General features: G+C 37.6%; 1 protein-coding gene across 6 annotated transcripts in view; it reads left to right on the forward strand.

Moving 5' to 3' along the window:
- Positions 1-16,786, forward strand: part of KIF13A (kinesin family member 13A) — a 208,647-nt gene that overhangs the window by 92,848 nt on the left and 99,013 nt on the right. For all 6 annotated transcript variants that reach the window (XM_037842486.1, XM_037842482.1, XM_037842487.1 and 3 more), the window contains exon 4: positions 4,837-4,897. In XM_037842486.1, the coding sequence (XP_037698414.1) occupies positions 4,837-4,897 (61 nt within the window). The remainder of the gene's footprint in view (positions 1-4,836; positions 4,898-16,786) is intronic.

Raw genomic sequence — 16,786 nt, forward strand, 5'->3', positions numbered from 1 at the left:
TCTGTGTCACACTTTCCTTTCAGTTCCAGCCTGGCTTCTCCAAGATGAATGAAATTTAACTGCATTTTTTTTTAACTTTTTATTTTGAAATACTTTCAAACTTAAAGGACATTTCAAAAATAATACAACCCCCATACCAAGAACTCCAACATAGCCCTCATACCCCTACCTCCCTGGATACCCAGATCCACCGGTTTTAACATTTTGCCGTATTAGCCATTTCTTTTCTTCCCGTCTGACCCTCCCTTCCTTTTACTCTTTCTTTGTATCTATCCATTTTCTGAACACTTGAGTGTAGGTTGTATGCACCATACTCCTCGGACACTTAATGCTGCCATGTACATTCCCTAAGAACAAGGATATTCATTTCTGTATCCACCTTAAGTGAAGCTATCAAGTTCAAGAAGTTTAATACTGAGATAAAGCTAACAATCTATATTCCAATTTTTTCATATGTCTCATTATGTCCCATTAATGCCCCTTTAAGCCTTTTCTCCTTCCTTGTTAGATCTCATCCAGCATCATATATTTCATGGAATTGTTATTGCCTCTTTAGTTGCTTTTTCTTTCTTCTCCTTTTTTTTTAAATTGTGGGGACATATATACGACATAAACTTTTCCATCTCAACAGCTCCCAAACATTCAGTGGCATTAATTACATTCACAATGTTGCAGTACCCTCACCACTTTCCATTACTAAAACTTTCTCATCTCCCCAAACAGAAACACTAAACCTATTATGCATTAACTCCCCATTCCCCTTGCCCCCAATCCCTGGCAACCTGTATTCTAATTTCTGTCTCTATAAGCTTGCATATTCTCTGATATTGTCTTTGTAGTTTCCAGGGGGCTTAAATTTAATATCCTCAATCTATAACAATCTCACTTGCTTTGATACCAACTTAACTTCAACATTATACACAAATTATGTCCCTATACTCCTCCATTCCCCCACCTTTATGTAGTTCTTGTCAAAAATTACATGTTTATATGAGTCCCAAACTGCTAATTTATCATTATAATTTGTGCATGTGCCTTTTAGATCCTGAAGGAAGTAAAAAAGTGGAGTTACAAACTAAAAATACAGTAGTACTGACATTTATATTTACCTCTGTTGTTACCCTCAGTGGAGGTCTTTATTTTTTCATGTGGCTTTGATCACTTATCTTTGTCCTTTCCTTTCAACCTGCAGAGCTCTCCTTAGCGTCTCTGTAGGGCCGGTCCACTGGTGATGAACTCCCTCAGCTTTTATTTAACTAATTCTTCTTTTTTTGATACCTCTTCACATATCTGATATTAGGAGAAAAAGATGAAAGGGAGAAAAGTGTTGAAACTTGGCATTAAAAGGCATATTTAGAAAGGAAAGGAAATATAGTACTTTTATTTTTTGGTCTGGCTCAATTCTCCTAAGAGTGTGGTGAAAAGTGAACAAATTTGACATGTGTCTTTCATATTAATCATAGTCTTTCAAATTTACAAAGCTGAACAGTAACCACAAAACAAGACATTGGCAAGCTGGTGTTCCTAAAACCAGAAAAATTATGGTTTACCTAGAGATCTTGGGTGCTGAGTTTTCAAAGTAGTTAGTGGCCAAAACAGGCTGTTAAAGGCAGCTGGTTCTGCAAGTGTGAACAGTGGATTAATTGTTTCAAGGGAGGAGGAAGATAGTATTGAATGATAGAGGAGAGAGAAGCTCCTTCATGCAAAGTCCACACAGAGGGAATTTTTTTTTTTTCCTCAAGGGAAGCCCTTTTGATTCTGACTTTGGGAGCTACTGAGTAGTGTGTTTTGCATTGATGCTTTTGAGACAGAACTAAAGTCTGTAGCAACTATTCCGTGGACTGTTTTTGTCCTTCCACTTTTCTCTTTCCATTTAATTCAGCAAATGCTACTGAGCACCTATCTACTGTCTCCTGAATTTGTAGGGACTAAAGAAAGGAATTATATAGAATCAGAAATTAGAATACATGTTACCAGGTGCAAGGGTGGGGGTGGGGAATGGAGAGTTAATGCATAATTGGTATAAAGTTTCTGTTTAGGGTGATGGAAAAATTTTGGTAATGAATGGTGATGAAGCCCAACCTTGTGAATATAATCAACACCACTGAATTGTATACTTGCAAGTGGTTAAAATGGGAAATTTTATGTTGTATATGTGTTCCAGAAATAAAAACAAAAAGACACAGAAACCATAGAACTGTACAGCACGAAGAAGTTACCCTGGTGTAAAATTTAAAAAAAGAAAAAAAAAAAGAAAAAAAGAAATGAATTAGCAGAGTCCCTGGCCTCACAAAAGCTCATAGCTTGATTAGGATATAAAGTACTTAGCCTGGTGCTGGATACATAATAAACACTCCTTAAGCAGTAACTGTATCCTTTGGGGGCAGGAGCCTATAAGTAGAGAATGTCATGCTGATAGCAACAACAGCCATGTACTCAGTTACAACTCTGGGTGAACCGTGTGTTAGTAGGTATTTTACTGAAGTTCCCGAAGACAATCCTAACTTAATGTAAAATGTGCAATTGTGTAGAAGAGTGCGTATGAGAGAGGTGCGGCTGTTGGCTGAGATGGCACAGAGGAAGGAATACTTTATTGAGAGGAAGTTGAGGAAGCAGTGGAGGAGGTAGCATCAGGCAGGACTTGAAGAATGAGTTGTAGCTCACTGGGCAGGGAAGTGAGGAGTGGGAGGGGAGTGCAGAAGAATTCCCTTATTTCCTTATATTTCTACATTCCCTTTTCTTCTCTCCCACCCCAGCCCCACTTCCCACTGAGCTTCTTACTCTTGGAGAACTACTTGGTCGTTAGTGGAGGCTTTCAGAGCTGAAGAGGTGGCCAACCCTTGATGTAATATTTAGATGCATAGGGGAGCTTGCTCCTGTCTTTTTGGGGTGGGAGTCCATTAATCACACCAAAAATGTCCATAGGGTGACACCAATATTGTCAATTCCATGGTTGAAGTGAAAAAAGAGGCTTTGACAAAGTAGCATTGTCGTATTTACTGTGCTGTCAGCACCACTGAAGGATTTTACATTGAACTGTGTGCACTATTTTAAGCAACCATCATATGCGAAAAATGAAGTTTTTTTACAAGATCACTTAATTATATGGTAATTCACTGGGGAGTTGCTTTAAAAAGTAAACTCTTGCTGTCCTTTTTTGGGGGGTGGTGGAATTGTGGGTAATAAAAATGTAAGGAAAACCAAGTCCTTATTCTCTAAGAGTTAATAATGTAGCAGAACAAAGGGAATTTTATATATATAATTATATTTTATATATATATAATTCCATACCAGCTTAAACAAGTATGGAATTCAGAGCAAGGAGTAACATCCTTAAGAAAGTTTTCATAGGGAATAATATTATCTTGACATAGTAAGTATTGAATGAAACACTTTGTACCTTGGCAGGGAGCATGAGAGGTATTAATGATTTTTGAAAAAATGTGTAGTTTTTCAGGACTAATTGATTTATTTTTTGTCTTTATAACTAGACTGTGAGGAACTACAGGACAGAAAACATGGCTAATACATACTTGAATTCCCTACAGCACCTAAAACTGAGAGGGTTGGTAAATGGGTGTTAGTTGATTGCTTTTTGGATTAATCATTTTACAGTTGGAGAACACAGTAGTGAAAGCATGCCACTAGAAAGGATAGAGGAAAGGATACAGAGGTAATACAATTGAAATTACCTTTGTATTTGATTTAATCGCATTTCTTAGAATAGTGATGCTTTCTGTTTCTTTGAGGTACATAGACTATGGTTTTTTTTTAATTGTAAATTGTAAGTTGAATTATGCTGTAATGCCATCAGAGATGGAGTTTGACTGTGCTGCATCTTGCTCAGAATATATATCACTCAACACATTTGCCTTATTAAAAACAGCTTGCATTAACTTTGCTAGCTGTTCAGTGGTTTACAAAAATGCAAAGCTAACATTTTTAAGAGACTGATGAAGGTGGAGCAGATGTGTTCAGTAAGCTGCAGGGAATTAAATGCTGGTATGAATTTTACAAGTTGCAAACTAAGAGGAAGGAGTGGGCTTCTGAGAAGGTGGAGTCAATTTTTGTTGAAAGCAGTGAAGACAATGGCTTTCAGATTTTAAAAATGACTAGAAAATATCTGAACTTTTGGCTCTTTTTCTAGTTGAAGACTCTCGGAAAGAATGAATGCCTTTACAAAAATATGTTCTCACAATGTTGATTGGCATTGATGAAATAGAAAATTTATACTAGGTTTCCAAAGTTGATTTTTAAACATTTTTTTAGTCGGATTCATTAAGAAGTTCCCCATCTCCTACACTCCAATGAAGATACTAGTAACTTCCGAAGGATTAGATGAAATGAGCATGTAGACAATCTAATGAAATGAGTGAAAAGGCTTCAATAACACATTTTCTTCTTATAATGTGCTGGCTTTGAAAAAATGATTTCTTTTTTGTTTGAAGTGGGCAGTTTCCAAGGAATAACTCTCAGGAAAATAGTTCTGCTATCTCTTTTGAAATGTCAATGGAGTTTTTTTGGAAAATCAAAGTATCTACAAGACCTCAGAAAATCATGGTTACCAACGTTAACTTGTGTCTTCTTTTGTAACAGAGCTTTTATTACTCAATTATAAGTTAAAATTTGGCCGTGAATAGCAGGCTAGTGGTTTGTATACAGTTTGTTTATAGTAGTAACAAGATGGCAAGGAAAATGATTGGGCTACCTAAGAAAAAGAAATTAAAGCAGTTGAACAAGTAATTGTTCTGATTTTGATTTTTTTTGTTTGTTTTGGAGTCTAATGTACTCATAAGAAGTTAATTTTTTAAGTTTAATATTTTTTTTTTCATTCAGGTATTTGCCTTTGATTATTGCTTTTGGTCCATGGATGAATCTAACACTACAAAATATGCTGGTAAGTTGGTTATTTCTCTACACTTGACCATTGGACCTCTGGCCTTTTCTTCCATTACATCTATTTACCTTAATTATTCTTGAGTTTTGTTTTTCGAAAGAAATTCATACTCCTTCTTTCCAATTCTAACATTTGGGCTTTGAAGTTGGATTCAGAATCTATCTCTAGCACTTACTTGCACAGAAGTCTCAGCCAGCTTTTTTTTATTATTAGAGAAGTTGTAGGTTTACAGAAAAATCATGCAGAAAATAGAGTTCCCCATATACCCTACCCCCCCCCATTATTAACAACTTGCATTAGTGTGGTATACTTGTTACAGTTGATGAAATAATAATTATTATTGTACTATTAACTATAGTCCATGGTTTACAGTAAGGTTCCCAATTTGTGTTGTACAGTCCTATGGTGACTTTTTTTTAAATACAATTTTATTGAGATATATTCATATAACATACAGTCCTTCATAGTGTATAATCAGTTGTTCATAATATCATCATATAGTTGTTTTGGATGTTCTTTTTTATTCTAATTTTCATTTGATTATTTGGAGTAATAAAAATGTTCAAAGATTGATTGTGGTGATCAATGTACAACTATGGTGACTTCTTAAACATTTTTTTGTTCTAGTATCTTGTCTGCAACCTAAAATTTCCACTTTTAATCACATTTAAATATGTAATTCGGTGCTGTTTTTTATGTTCACAGTGTTGTGCTACCATCACCACCATCCATTGCCAAAACTTTTCTTTCATTCCAAATAGAAATTTAAGCATTAATTCCACATTCCCCACCCCCACCTCGGTCCCTGGCAGCCTATATTTAAGTTTCTGGCTCTATGAATCTGCTTATTCTAATTATTTCATAACAATGATATGATATAATATTTGTCCTTTTTTTAAACGCTTCGGGCTCTTTACCTTTAAATGTGAGTATCAATTCCTTCAGATGTGTTTCCAGGATTAGAGATAATAGGGAACCACCCAAACCATAAAAGGCAGCTTTTGTCATTGCATGAAGAAGAGGTTTAATTTGTTATGCCTTTCCTTTTCACGAACATTCAGGGATCGCACTGCTCCATATAGCAAAGCACAGGGGCTGTTGGTTTTTTGTAGGACTCAATGAGATCCTGAGTTCCCTGAGCAGTGAAGGGTGGCACGAACTAAAATTACACGTTCCACAGGGAAACTTTTTCTCCTGTTCCCACATTTGCTTCTGTTTTCATCCTGGAAGCATTTTATCCCCATTCCATGATACACAGGCAGCTGCTATTTTTTTTTATTATGATCACAGGTGAGTCTTGAAAGAGTTGATCCCATTGCTTTAGTTCAAGAGGGAAGCATTTGCTTTACTAGTTCTTACCCTTCTGACTCTGTCCCCCATTTTGTTAGATATTTCATCTCAATATGTGTTTTCTCTTTATTTCTACTTTTGAGTATCAATTGAATGACTTTCATATTTAGTTTAAAAAAGGAGGTGGGGAGGATGTAGGTCTTAAGAGATTTGAGAGTAAAAGAAAGTTACTTGCTTCTAGGGAATTAATTTTTTTTATTGATAGCCTTTTCCTTGGCCATGAAAAGTAAACTTACTGAGAAATTATTTCATATATAGTTTTTCTCAAAAGTTAACAGTCCTGAAATGGGAAATTTTCTCCAGTTGCTCACATTGGATAAACTAACATTTCTTTCCAGACAACCTTCTGGCAGTTTCATCCATATAATTCTATTAAAGTGAATATAGTAGTTCTTATTGTTGGTTGTAATTAATTTGTCTTTTTATTGGCCTTTTGGGATTTTATATAATAAATTCTATGGAGTCTGAAACAGTACGTCTTCACTATTAGCACTATGTATATTTTTGTGCTGGGTGTGTGCTTTTAGATTTAAATAAACACAAAAGTAAAACATTTCTTAATGTTAACAGAGACAAACGGGGACAAATGCTTTGACTATGTAACATCTAATCTCTTGCCCTGATGTTACTCAGTTGCTACCAGGTGTATCTTTCTGAACTAGCACTCTTCTTATGCCATTTGCAAATACTTTTAAGGACTTCTCTTTACTAGAGAAAAATCTGAACTCCTCAAACTACATTCAAGGTCCTTTATGACATGGCCCATCTACCTTCTCCATTCCCTGCTCCATGACTCCCCACCACCCATTCTGTGCCCCAGCCTGATGCCTGTTTTTGATTCTATAATCGAAGAAGCCAGGAAGTCTTAGAATAATTCCTTAAGTATTCATAAAACCCCTACTGTTTGTACAGCTCACAAAGCCCTTGAGAAACTCAAGAGTAAGTTGGGAAGCAAAAGAAATGCATGTCAAACAATAGTAAATTTTTTTCCATTTCACCTATACTGTAGTGTGAAACTCTAACAAATAAGGACTTTTATTTTTATAAACCTCTTTGCCATGTAATAAGTAATAAGTAATAAGATTACTAGTAATTTTATAACCATATGTATAAATTCTGGAAGGAGATACAATGATCTGCTAAGGGAGGAAAAAGATTTTTATTTTTTGTTTTACCTTTCTGTACAATACCAATCATGTGACTACTCTAATATATTTTATATTTTTGTATGTTTTTTTTTTTTTCTATGTATGTCTTTATTGAATTACTCATCTAACCATATACTGGATAAAGGGGGTGTCAGTCACAAGGTTTTTACAATCACATAGTCATAAGCTAAAAGCAATAGTTATACAGTCATTATCAAAGATCAAGGCTACTAGATTATAGTTCAGCAGTTATGTGTATTTCCTTCTGTCTATTCTAATACATTAGAAACTAAAAAGAAATATAGTGATTCAGTAGTCATCATTTATTAAATCCTAACTCCTCCATATCCTTTGATCATTCTCTCAATCTTCAGGGATATCTGGGCAATGAACCTTCTAACTTCACGCTGAAAAGGGTTGTCAACATTATGGGGTGGAGGAATGAAACTGGTTGATGTTCTTAGTAGTAAATGTTTTGAGATAACATACAATAAGATTCTAAATTTTGCATGTTTTAAATGCTGTAGAAAAGTCCAAAAAGAGGCAAAATCTGGAATGGCTGAAGTTGTCTGGGAAGGCATCATAAAGAGATGGGACGTATACTGGGTGTATTAGTTATGCTTCATTTAACCAAAGAGGAGTGTAGAGAGATTCCCGACAAGAGGAAGTATGAAGGAAGACACATGGACTTGGAAGTCAGACCTGGGTTTGAATCTCAGAACCAGGGCTTTGGTTCTCTCTGAGCTGTAATTTCTTTTTTATAAAATGGGAACAGTGGAGAAGGTGGTAACTTCTGTCTCATGGTTGTTGTGAGGGTTAAATAGGTAATGTCATGTGCTGATTAACAGAAGGTGTCTGAATATGGTACTTCGATTGAAGATTTTCCTTAAGTGAAGACACAGAGATGGAACTGAGCAGATGGTGCATCCTGGGGACAAGAAGTGGGAGACCTAGTTGCACTTGTTGAGTAAGGCCCAATAATAGGAAATTCTACAAGGTAGACTGAGTTTAGACTGATTATGTAGAAAATAGGGGCTGTTGGAGACATGTGATTGAGATAGATTGAGAAAGACTGTTTCTTTCTTTCTTTTCCATATCTTTTGAAATCATATCCTCCTTTATTGACTGAAGACACCCCTTTAGCCTTCTGCAACATATCCCTAATGTCCCTGTTTATAAGGCATACTTTTTTCTTTTCCCAGAAATAACTCTGTTAAGTACAGATGATAAAATCAAATGTGAAACTCAAGATTTCTGTAGCTCTTCATTACAATTTGTGTGTTCATAAATACTAAAATTATAAAAATGATTTTATCCTGATGGGCATATTTACTAAATTTTAGGTGCTCAATCACATTGAATCCTGTATTCCTCTTAGCCCTGAAATAGGTTTCTTCTGGCCCACATTGCAATGTCTATTTTCAAAAATTTGGGGGTGGGGGGGATTTTCTTATTCTTTAGCTAATCCCCTATTATTATACAAATACTGTGACCACCTTAGCAAAAAGCAAAATTCTTATTTGCTATTCTCTTAGGTTTGTTTTTATCGATACATCATAAATCATCTGTCTAGTAAAGATACACTAGTTGATCCATTGATTGGATTCCATGCTAATTTGATTTCCTTTTTCTTCATTAAAAAAAGTAAGAAACAAATAGCAATTCCTTCTTAATGGTGAATAGAAAAACTAAGATAGAAGCATTCATTCTCTGGTGGGAAATACAGGAAATGAAGAAGGGGAAGCACATAGTTCCTGAAACCGACCTATTTGTCAGGCTTAATGAATAATGGCATCATTGATACTGAATCAGAGCTCTCAAGGCAGCTTTCAAAACTGGGGAGATGCAAAAAGAGACAGAGAGAGTGAGAGAGAAAGTGAAGTGCATGGTTTGATTGAGAAAGCAAAGAGAAGCAAGGGCTCTCTGTCCCCTGTGGGGTGTCAGAATGTTACGCTCTCAATTAGGTTTTGCTGTTGATTTAAAGCTACAGCAAAAAGCCTCCACTCTTGGGCTTTCTAATTTAGAAATACGTAAATCTGTAGTATGTATAATGGCATTGCAGTGGATTGTTTAGAGTGGTTGCAGAATGTGGGCTCTTAAAGTCAGACACCCTGGGTTCAAATCCTGGCTACACTGTTTTCTACTCATGTTAACTAAGATTGGATAAGTTGCTTAATGTCACTATGCTTTCGTTTCTTCATATGTTAAATAAGGGTCTCCTAGTGTTGATATGAGGATTAAAGTCCCATCTGTGTGCAGTGCTTAACCCAGTATCTGGTACCCAGTATCTGGTCACTTAAAATTTATCAGCATCCATCACTGTGGCAGCACTGAGGGGAGTAGCATCAGTATGTTGGAAAGAACATGGATTGTATTGGGATTTATGAGGCCTGGTTTTGCCACAAACTGCTAGGCTTTAGGCAAGATAACCTTTGTGAATCTCTTTCCTCACCTGTGAAAGGAAGAGAAATGGCCTAGAATGATCTCAGATCCTCTCCTCCCCCAGATTAAACATGAACCTGCCATTTCATGCTGGCTGTGCAGTTGTTCCAGTAGACTTAATCAGAGGCAAATAAAAGGCTTGTTTAGCCATTTGACTTACATTGAATAATTTTTTGAGGCATTTTACATTTAAATATATTATCTCTTCTTCCTATTACCTTTTGCCTATGTAGTCATGAAAATGCTTATCTGGCAGAGAAATCTGTCTTTCAAGAAAAATATCCTTGTGTTAGGGGTGGGGAAAAAAATAAAACAGAAGTAACCTGCAGAATTAAGCACCTAAAATGTGGCATTTCTACATAAATCCATGTTCCCCTGTTCCCATATGTGTGTGCACAAATATATCCATACCTATATACATAGACACACATAGAGGTAAAATCCTACAGCGACTGTGCTGTAGAAAATAAATACTGATAAATTTGAGTTGTCCTAATATTTAATAGGTCTTTGGAAGTGTTTAAATCACTATTGAGGGTCATTAAGGTGTTATCTACTATCAATCAATACATATTTTATCATTGCCTAAAATGTGTCCTGTTGGTAGATAGGTGAGTTCCAATAACCTTGATTCTCATTTTCCTCATAGGGACTATTTTTTTCATAACTTTTTTTTCCCCTAAATCCTCATGCCAAAAATAAAAGCCAGCCTGGTGATGGCAGATCTGGGGATCAATGTGGACGTGAACATTTCCTGGCCTGAGTCTGAGCTATTGACTTAGAAATTATATAACAATTCTTGCCATATGGTGTGCTGCTCAAATTTGCTGAGACCATGTGTTTTCATGCAATGTTAGTACCCTGCAATTCAGGAGAAAGGTTGTCTGATTCTTGTTTTGCTAGCTCTGCTTTACTCGGAGAGGTGAGAGATGAGCACCTACCAGCCTTGGGCTGTGGCTGCAGGTGGAGCCACCATGTTTGATTCTGTTCTCTTGATGGGACATTTTATTTCCTCAGAGGTAGAGATGGCTTCTGCATCACATCGTTTAACTGAAGTGAGAATAGTAATGGGACAAAACATTTTTGCATCAAAATTTACATTATAAAAGCCAATCGTAGCTGAAATAGAACAATTTTTTTTAGCAAAACTCCACAGTATCAATTTGTTTTAGCATGGTATTGGTTCATTATTTTACTATTATGGGGCTCTATTTGAATAAAAATGAGAATTCTAGTTTTCCAGAGAACAGATGCTGGAGTCATACTTCTTGGGTTAAAATTCTGCCTCCGCCACTTCCTAACTGTGTGACAATGGGTGATAATAACAGTACCTCCTTATTTTAAGTGTTACAAGAATCACATGAGATTTTGTGTATGAAGCACTCAGCAATGCCTTGCACAGAGTAAATACTCAGTAATTTTTAGCAGTTAAGTTTATCAAATGCCGTAGAAATCTTTACAGTTATGAAAAGTGGTAGTAGTTGGCTATTTGAAAGTTTGTTAAAGAAGAGCTTCATCATAAATGATCCTTGCCATCTTAAAAGGCACTTTTGAAATGACTTGAATGCAGAATCTTTCTGGATTTTTATTACTTTTCCAGTTGTCTCAATCTTGCCTAATTTGACAGCAATTCTTTAGTGAGTCACCCTTATCAAGTTTTTTCTAAACATTCAACTTAGTTTTTCTTAGAATCAGTATCTCTCTTTTTGCACTTGTTAATTAAATTATGTGACTACACAGAGGTACGTTGGACATAAACTAATTGAAGAGCAGACACGACTCACCCTTTGTAAGGGTGTGACTTGGCTTTTGGGAGTCTGTAGAGCAGCCTACCAGCTACTGTGATTTAGCATGCAGTGGGCACCTATCAGTGTATTTTACATATGGATGGGAGAGTGTTGGTTGATCCAGAGAATTGGATGAGTGAAGGTGAATTAAGAAAGTTTCTTCTGTAAAGATGTCAGAAATAATATTGTTAAACCTATCTATCTCCCCATCTGCCTATGCTTCTTGCCCTGTTTTTCTAAGGAACTGAAAAATTATTTTTTTCCCACCCAACCCATCTTCTTCCATACATCCCTTTCTTTGTCCATGTCTATTCTTTAGAGTATTTGTTGGTACCCAGAGACATTTAACTTCATTAAGGTTATTTAGAGGAGTTGGATAACAATAACAAAAAATCATGAATGTAGTCCTTAGCCCTAAGTCCCCAGCACTGTGTGAACTCTTTACATGCAGTAGGTAATTTAATTGTCATAAGCACCCAATCAGGTAAAAACTATTATTGCCCCCATTTTACAGATGAGGAAACTGAGGTTCAGAGAGGCCCTGATGTGTATGAGAGAGCTGAATGCAGTTAAATGTGTGCCAGTGAAAATCTTAGAGATTCTACTGCAGTTTTGACTCTCCTCTCCTTTCTCACTGCAGAGAGACAAACTGCGTTAAGGAAATCATACTGGAGTGCTCTGGCTGGAACTTAGCCAGGAAATACACTAATAGCATTCTCCCTCCTGTCAGGAGGTCTCCAGAGTCCTAAATGCTGGTGCTTGGTTTGGGCTTTGTTTTAACTTCCCCGCCAGTGCTGTAAATATTGTGCGCCCCAAAGTCCAGCAAAGATGTCAAGTCAGGCCTTACTTTATCAAAGAAAGATGTTGTGAATTAGTAGCTATTCAAAGCACCGTGCAAAGTAAGGATGAAATGAAGAACATTTACTTTTTTCGTTGTCTTATGTAAAAAAAACCTCCAGATTGCATCCTTTTTGAAAGACTGCCCTCACAGGTGAGGTGCTTTATTTTATTTTCCACCTGGGCTCTGGTGCTGAGGGAAGCAGTTGCATGGCCCCTCCTCAGTGAGTCAGCCACTTTATCCAGCCATAAACACAGAGCCCTGTTCCCTGCCAGCTCATGACCAGCCCAGGGCTGTCGCTGGGGTGGAAACATTTGTCTGGGTGTGTCACCCCATGCCACGCCTCCAGAAGTCCTCCGAGGACTGAAATGCTGATAGCTCTTGGATGCCCGTATGGAAAATGGCCCCATGGTCTACCTTTACCTCCATGGCTCAGTTCTCAATATCTCCTTACCAGGCCTCTTAATGGAAAACTTCTGTAGTTGGTTGAAACTTTAATCTAGCATCACCAAGTGGAGCCTTAAAGCTTTTGTTCCTTTGTCTTCACTCTCATTTTTGTTCTTTTTACTTAAGCCACGTTTAAAGTCACTAGAGATAACAAGTTTTGAGAGCTGTACTTACACACACCCAAGGTATTAGAGATTTACTTCAACCTTGTCCAAGTTGGGCCTTCCTCACCCCCTCAGGTGTGTGTGTGAAGAACCTGCCTGGTCATGCACTGTCCAGGTGCTCTGATTTGGAGCTGGGCCACCTGCCAAGTCCAGACTCATCAGAATCACCACAGCTGTCAGCACAGTTTAGCAGTGGAAAAACACCCGCACAAAGGAGCAGGCCAGGAATTTCAAATCACAGATATTGAGCTCAACCATTTTTTTTTTCTTTTTCTACACTAACCCCAAAGAGAAAACAGACAAGGAAAAGAAGGAAAACCAGGGACCCTGTTTAAAGCGATAAAAGTACTGATTGTGTTAGAATTTTGGATACTCTTCCATGTAGCTGCTTTAGAAGAGTGAGAAATATTCTAGTCATAAGCTCATGTTTAGCCTGTGCGTTGCCATGCTTGATGATTTATCCAGTCATGGTCTGTATATGTCTGCCTTGTTTAATGCAGACTGTGAACAAGCATAGGGGTTTTCTTTCCCATTTCATCCTCTCGTTTTCTAGAACCTAGCCCACTGTGAATTTTAACCCTGTGCCTCTTCAGGAATCAAATGGTAGGTGAATGAATGATGAATGCATCTTCCTTTCTCATCCCTCTTTTTAATTCTTCCATGTGTGGCTGTCAGGGCCTTGCTATAGAGAGAGACTTCGCTTGGTTACCCAACTCCCAATACACATATATTAGCTTTGAGTCCGTTGCTGCCGTGCCCAGTAAGGACAGATCATGCACAAGCGTGGGGACTCAAGGGTGTGGGCTTCTCAGGAGCTGTATCATATGTGACTCAGGGTTGGGTGGCTCAGGTCTGTGACTTTGCTTGCAGGAATTCCGTACAGGAGCTTTCTCTGTTCTTCTGACAGTGTGTCACGGGTAACCATGTCATTACTCTGGGCATGCCGGTGTTTTAAGACTTGTCCACATGATTGTAGGAGGCCTAGTCATAAACCTTGCAGAGGAAATTGGCATCATGGTCACGCTTATTAATGGGTGAGGTCAGGTTTGCCCTGTGGACTCACCAAGCCAGGCATGTGGAGCTAACGCCTGCAGAAGGGCTGTGACCACCTTCTCTCTGGCACTGGTCCCACTGAAAAGCCACAGACAGTGTTGTGGCTTTGCTCAGTTTGTCTGGGATAAAACAAATGCTCATAGATCCTCCTACTTCCCACAGGACTTCTGAACTTTCCTTATGAGCTGGTGTACTTTCCTCCAGACAGACGGCATTTCATTCTATTTGAGTGTAATCTGCAGCCCGGAAACAGTTAGGTTGGGGATAGTATGTCTTTTATAGAATCCACCCATGCACTGTTTGAATTCTCTCATTCCCGCCACCCAGCATAAACAGCCTCTTTTTGGGGGGAACTGAGATTCAAAAAGCATTTGGGAAGTCATTTTTTCCTATGCTGAAAAAGGGGGATGTTATGTTTGAAAAATAGAAACAGAATATAATAATCTTCAGTCTTTTGGATAAACCAGGGTCTCCTTATAAGGGCCTTTGGTATTTAATATTTTCTCTCTATCCCAGAGAGAAGTATGGCCATTATTTTGTATTTCATGGAGAACTGATTATATGAAGAAGGCTATAAGGCTGTATAAATATGAGTCTACACTTTGAAATGTTCTTTTATTGTATGTTTGTTTTCTTTTTAACTTTTTTTTCATACAGTTGATTTAAAAAAGAAGGGAAAGTTAAAAAAAAAAAAAAGAAAAGAAAAACAAGGAAAAAAAAAGATGTAGTGCCCCCTTGAGGAGCCTGTGGAGAATGCAGGGGTATTCGCCTACCCCACCTCCATGGTTGCTAATATGACCACAGACATAGGGGACTGGTGGTTTGATGGGTTGAGCCTCTACCATAAGTTTTACCCTTGGGAAGACAGTTGCTGCAAAAGAGAGGCTAGGCCTCCCTATGGTTGTGCCTAAGAGCCTCCTCCCGAATGCCTCTTTGTTGCTCAGATGTGGCCCTCTCTCTCTGGCTAAGCCAACTTGAAAGGTGAAATCACTGCCCTCCCCCCTACGTGGGATCAGACACCCAGGGGAGTGAATCTCCCTGGCAACGTGGAATACAACTCCTGGGGAGGAATGTAGACCTGGCATCGTGGGATGGAGAACATCTTCTTGACCAAAAGGGGGATGTGAAAGGAAATGAAATAAGCTTCAGTGGCAGAGAGATTCCAAAAGGAGCCGAGAGGTCACTCTGGTGGGCACTCTTATGCACACTTTAGACAACCCTTTTTAGGTTCTAAAGAATTGGGGTAGCTGGTGGTGGATACCTGAAACTATCAAACTACAACCCAGAACCCATGAATCTCGAAGACAGTTGTATAAAAATGTAGCTTATGAGGGGTGACAATGGGATTGGGAAAGCCATAAGGACCACACTCCACTTTGTCTAGTTTATGGATGGATGAGTAGAAAAATAGGGGAAGGAAACAAACAGACAAAGGTACCCAGTGTTCTTTTTTACTTCAATTGCTCTTTTTCACTCTAATTATTATTCTTGTTATTTTTGTGTGTGTGCTAATGAAGGTGTCAGGGATTGATTTTGGTGATGAATGTACAACTATGTAATGGTACTGTAAACAATCGAAAGTACGATTTGTTTTGTATGACTGCGTGGTATGTGAATATATCTCAATAAAATGAAGATTAAAAAATAAATATGAGTCTACAGTGCATTTTTAGACTTAGGTTGACAGTTTGGCCTGTTTCTTACTGTACCAGTAAGGTCATCCAAACCAAAGACTTGATTAAGCATAACCGCAACCAGGGGCTCGCTTGTACAGCTAAAAAGGCACCAGAATATGGAAAAATAAGGGAGCTCTGTAGAACTTGTCTCCACAATTTTATTGGTGAGATTATTATATTGTTTTATTTCCTTGCCTTTCTGAGATAATCTTAATATTATAAAAGAAGGGAAAATGTTTTCCTCTATGGGACAATATGGGTTAGTATCCTGGCCCTAATAGTGATACTTGTTTCTTCTTCCTTTCCTCCTCATCCCCCGACACACACACACACACACACACACACACACACACACACACACACACTTGACATATGTTCTGTTTCTCTAGCGTGCGCCACTATTATATTTGGTCAGTTGGACTCTGGGGGATCTAGAGTAATAGCAATCAACGACTTCTTTCAAAAATCTTTGTAAGAAAAGAAGTCTTTTTCTATTATGTTTTGAAATTGAATTACATCACAGATTTGTTACAAAATGGAGGAACTATTTGAAGGCAAAATAATAAGATGATTACCTCCTTCTTGGCACTAGAATTACTTACAGTTGATTAAAGATTTGAGGGATCATATTAATAAATAGATAATAATTTAATATGTTCTGGCTAGACACTGTGCTAAGTGCTTTACCTGTATCATTTTATTAAACCTTTCTAGCAACCCAATAAGGGAGCAACTGTTATCCCTATTTTACTAATGGAGAAACTGAGATCTTCCCCAAGGCCACACAGCTAGTAGAGAGTGAAGCTCAGGTTTGAAAATGAAATTTATGCAAAACTAGGAGAAAATATGGGTGAATATCTGTATGATTTGAGGGTGGGAAGGATTTTGGAAGCATATTATACCATAGGCAAAAATAACAAAGAGAAAGATAAAAGATTTGAATTGGAAAGACCAAAAATCTTTGCCTGACCAAGAATGACATAA

This window comes from Choloepus didactylus, chromosome 7 (genome assembly GCF_015220235.1).
Source record: "Choloepus didactylus isolate mChoDid1 chromosome 7, mChoDid1.pri, whole genome shotgun sequence".
NCBI classification, from domain to species: Eukaryota; Metazoa; Chordata; class Mammalia; order Pilosa; family Megalonychidae; genus Choloepus; species Choloepus didactylus.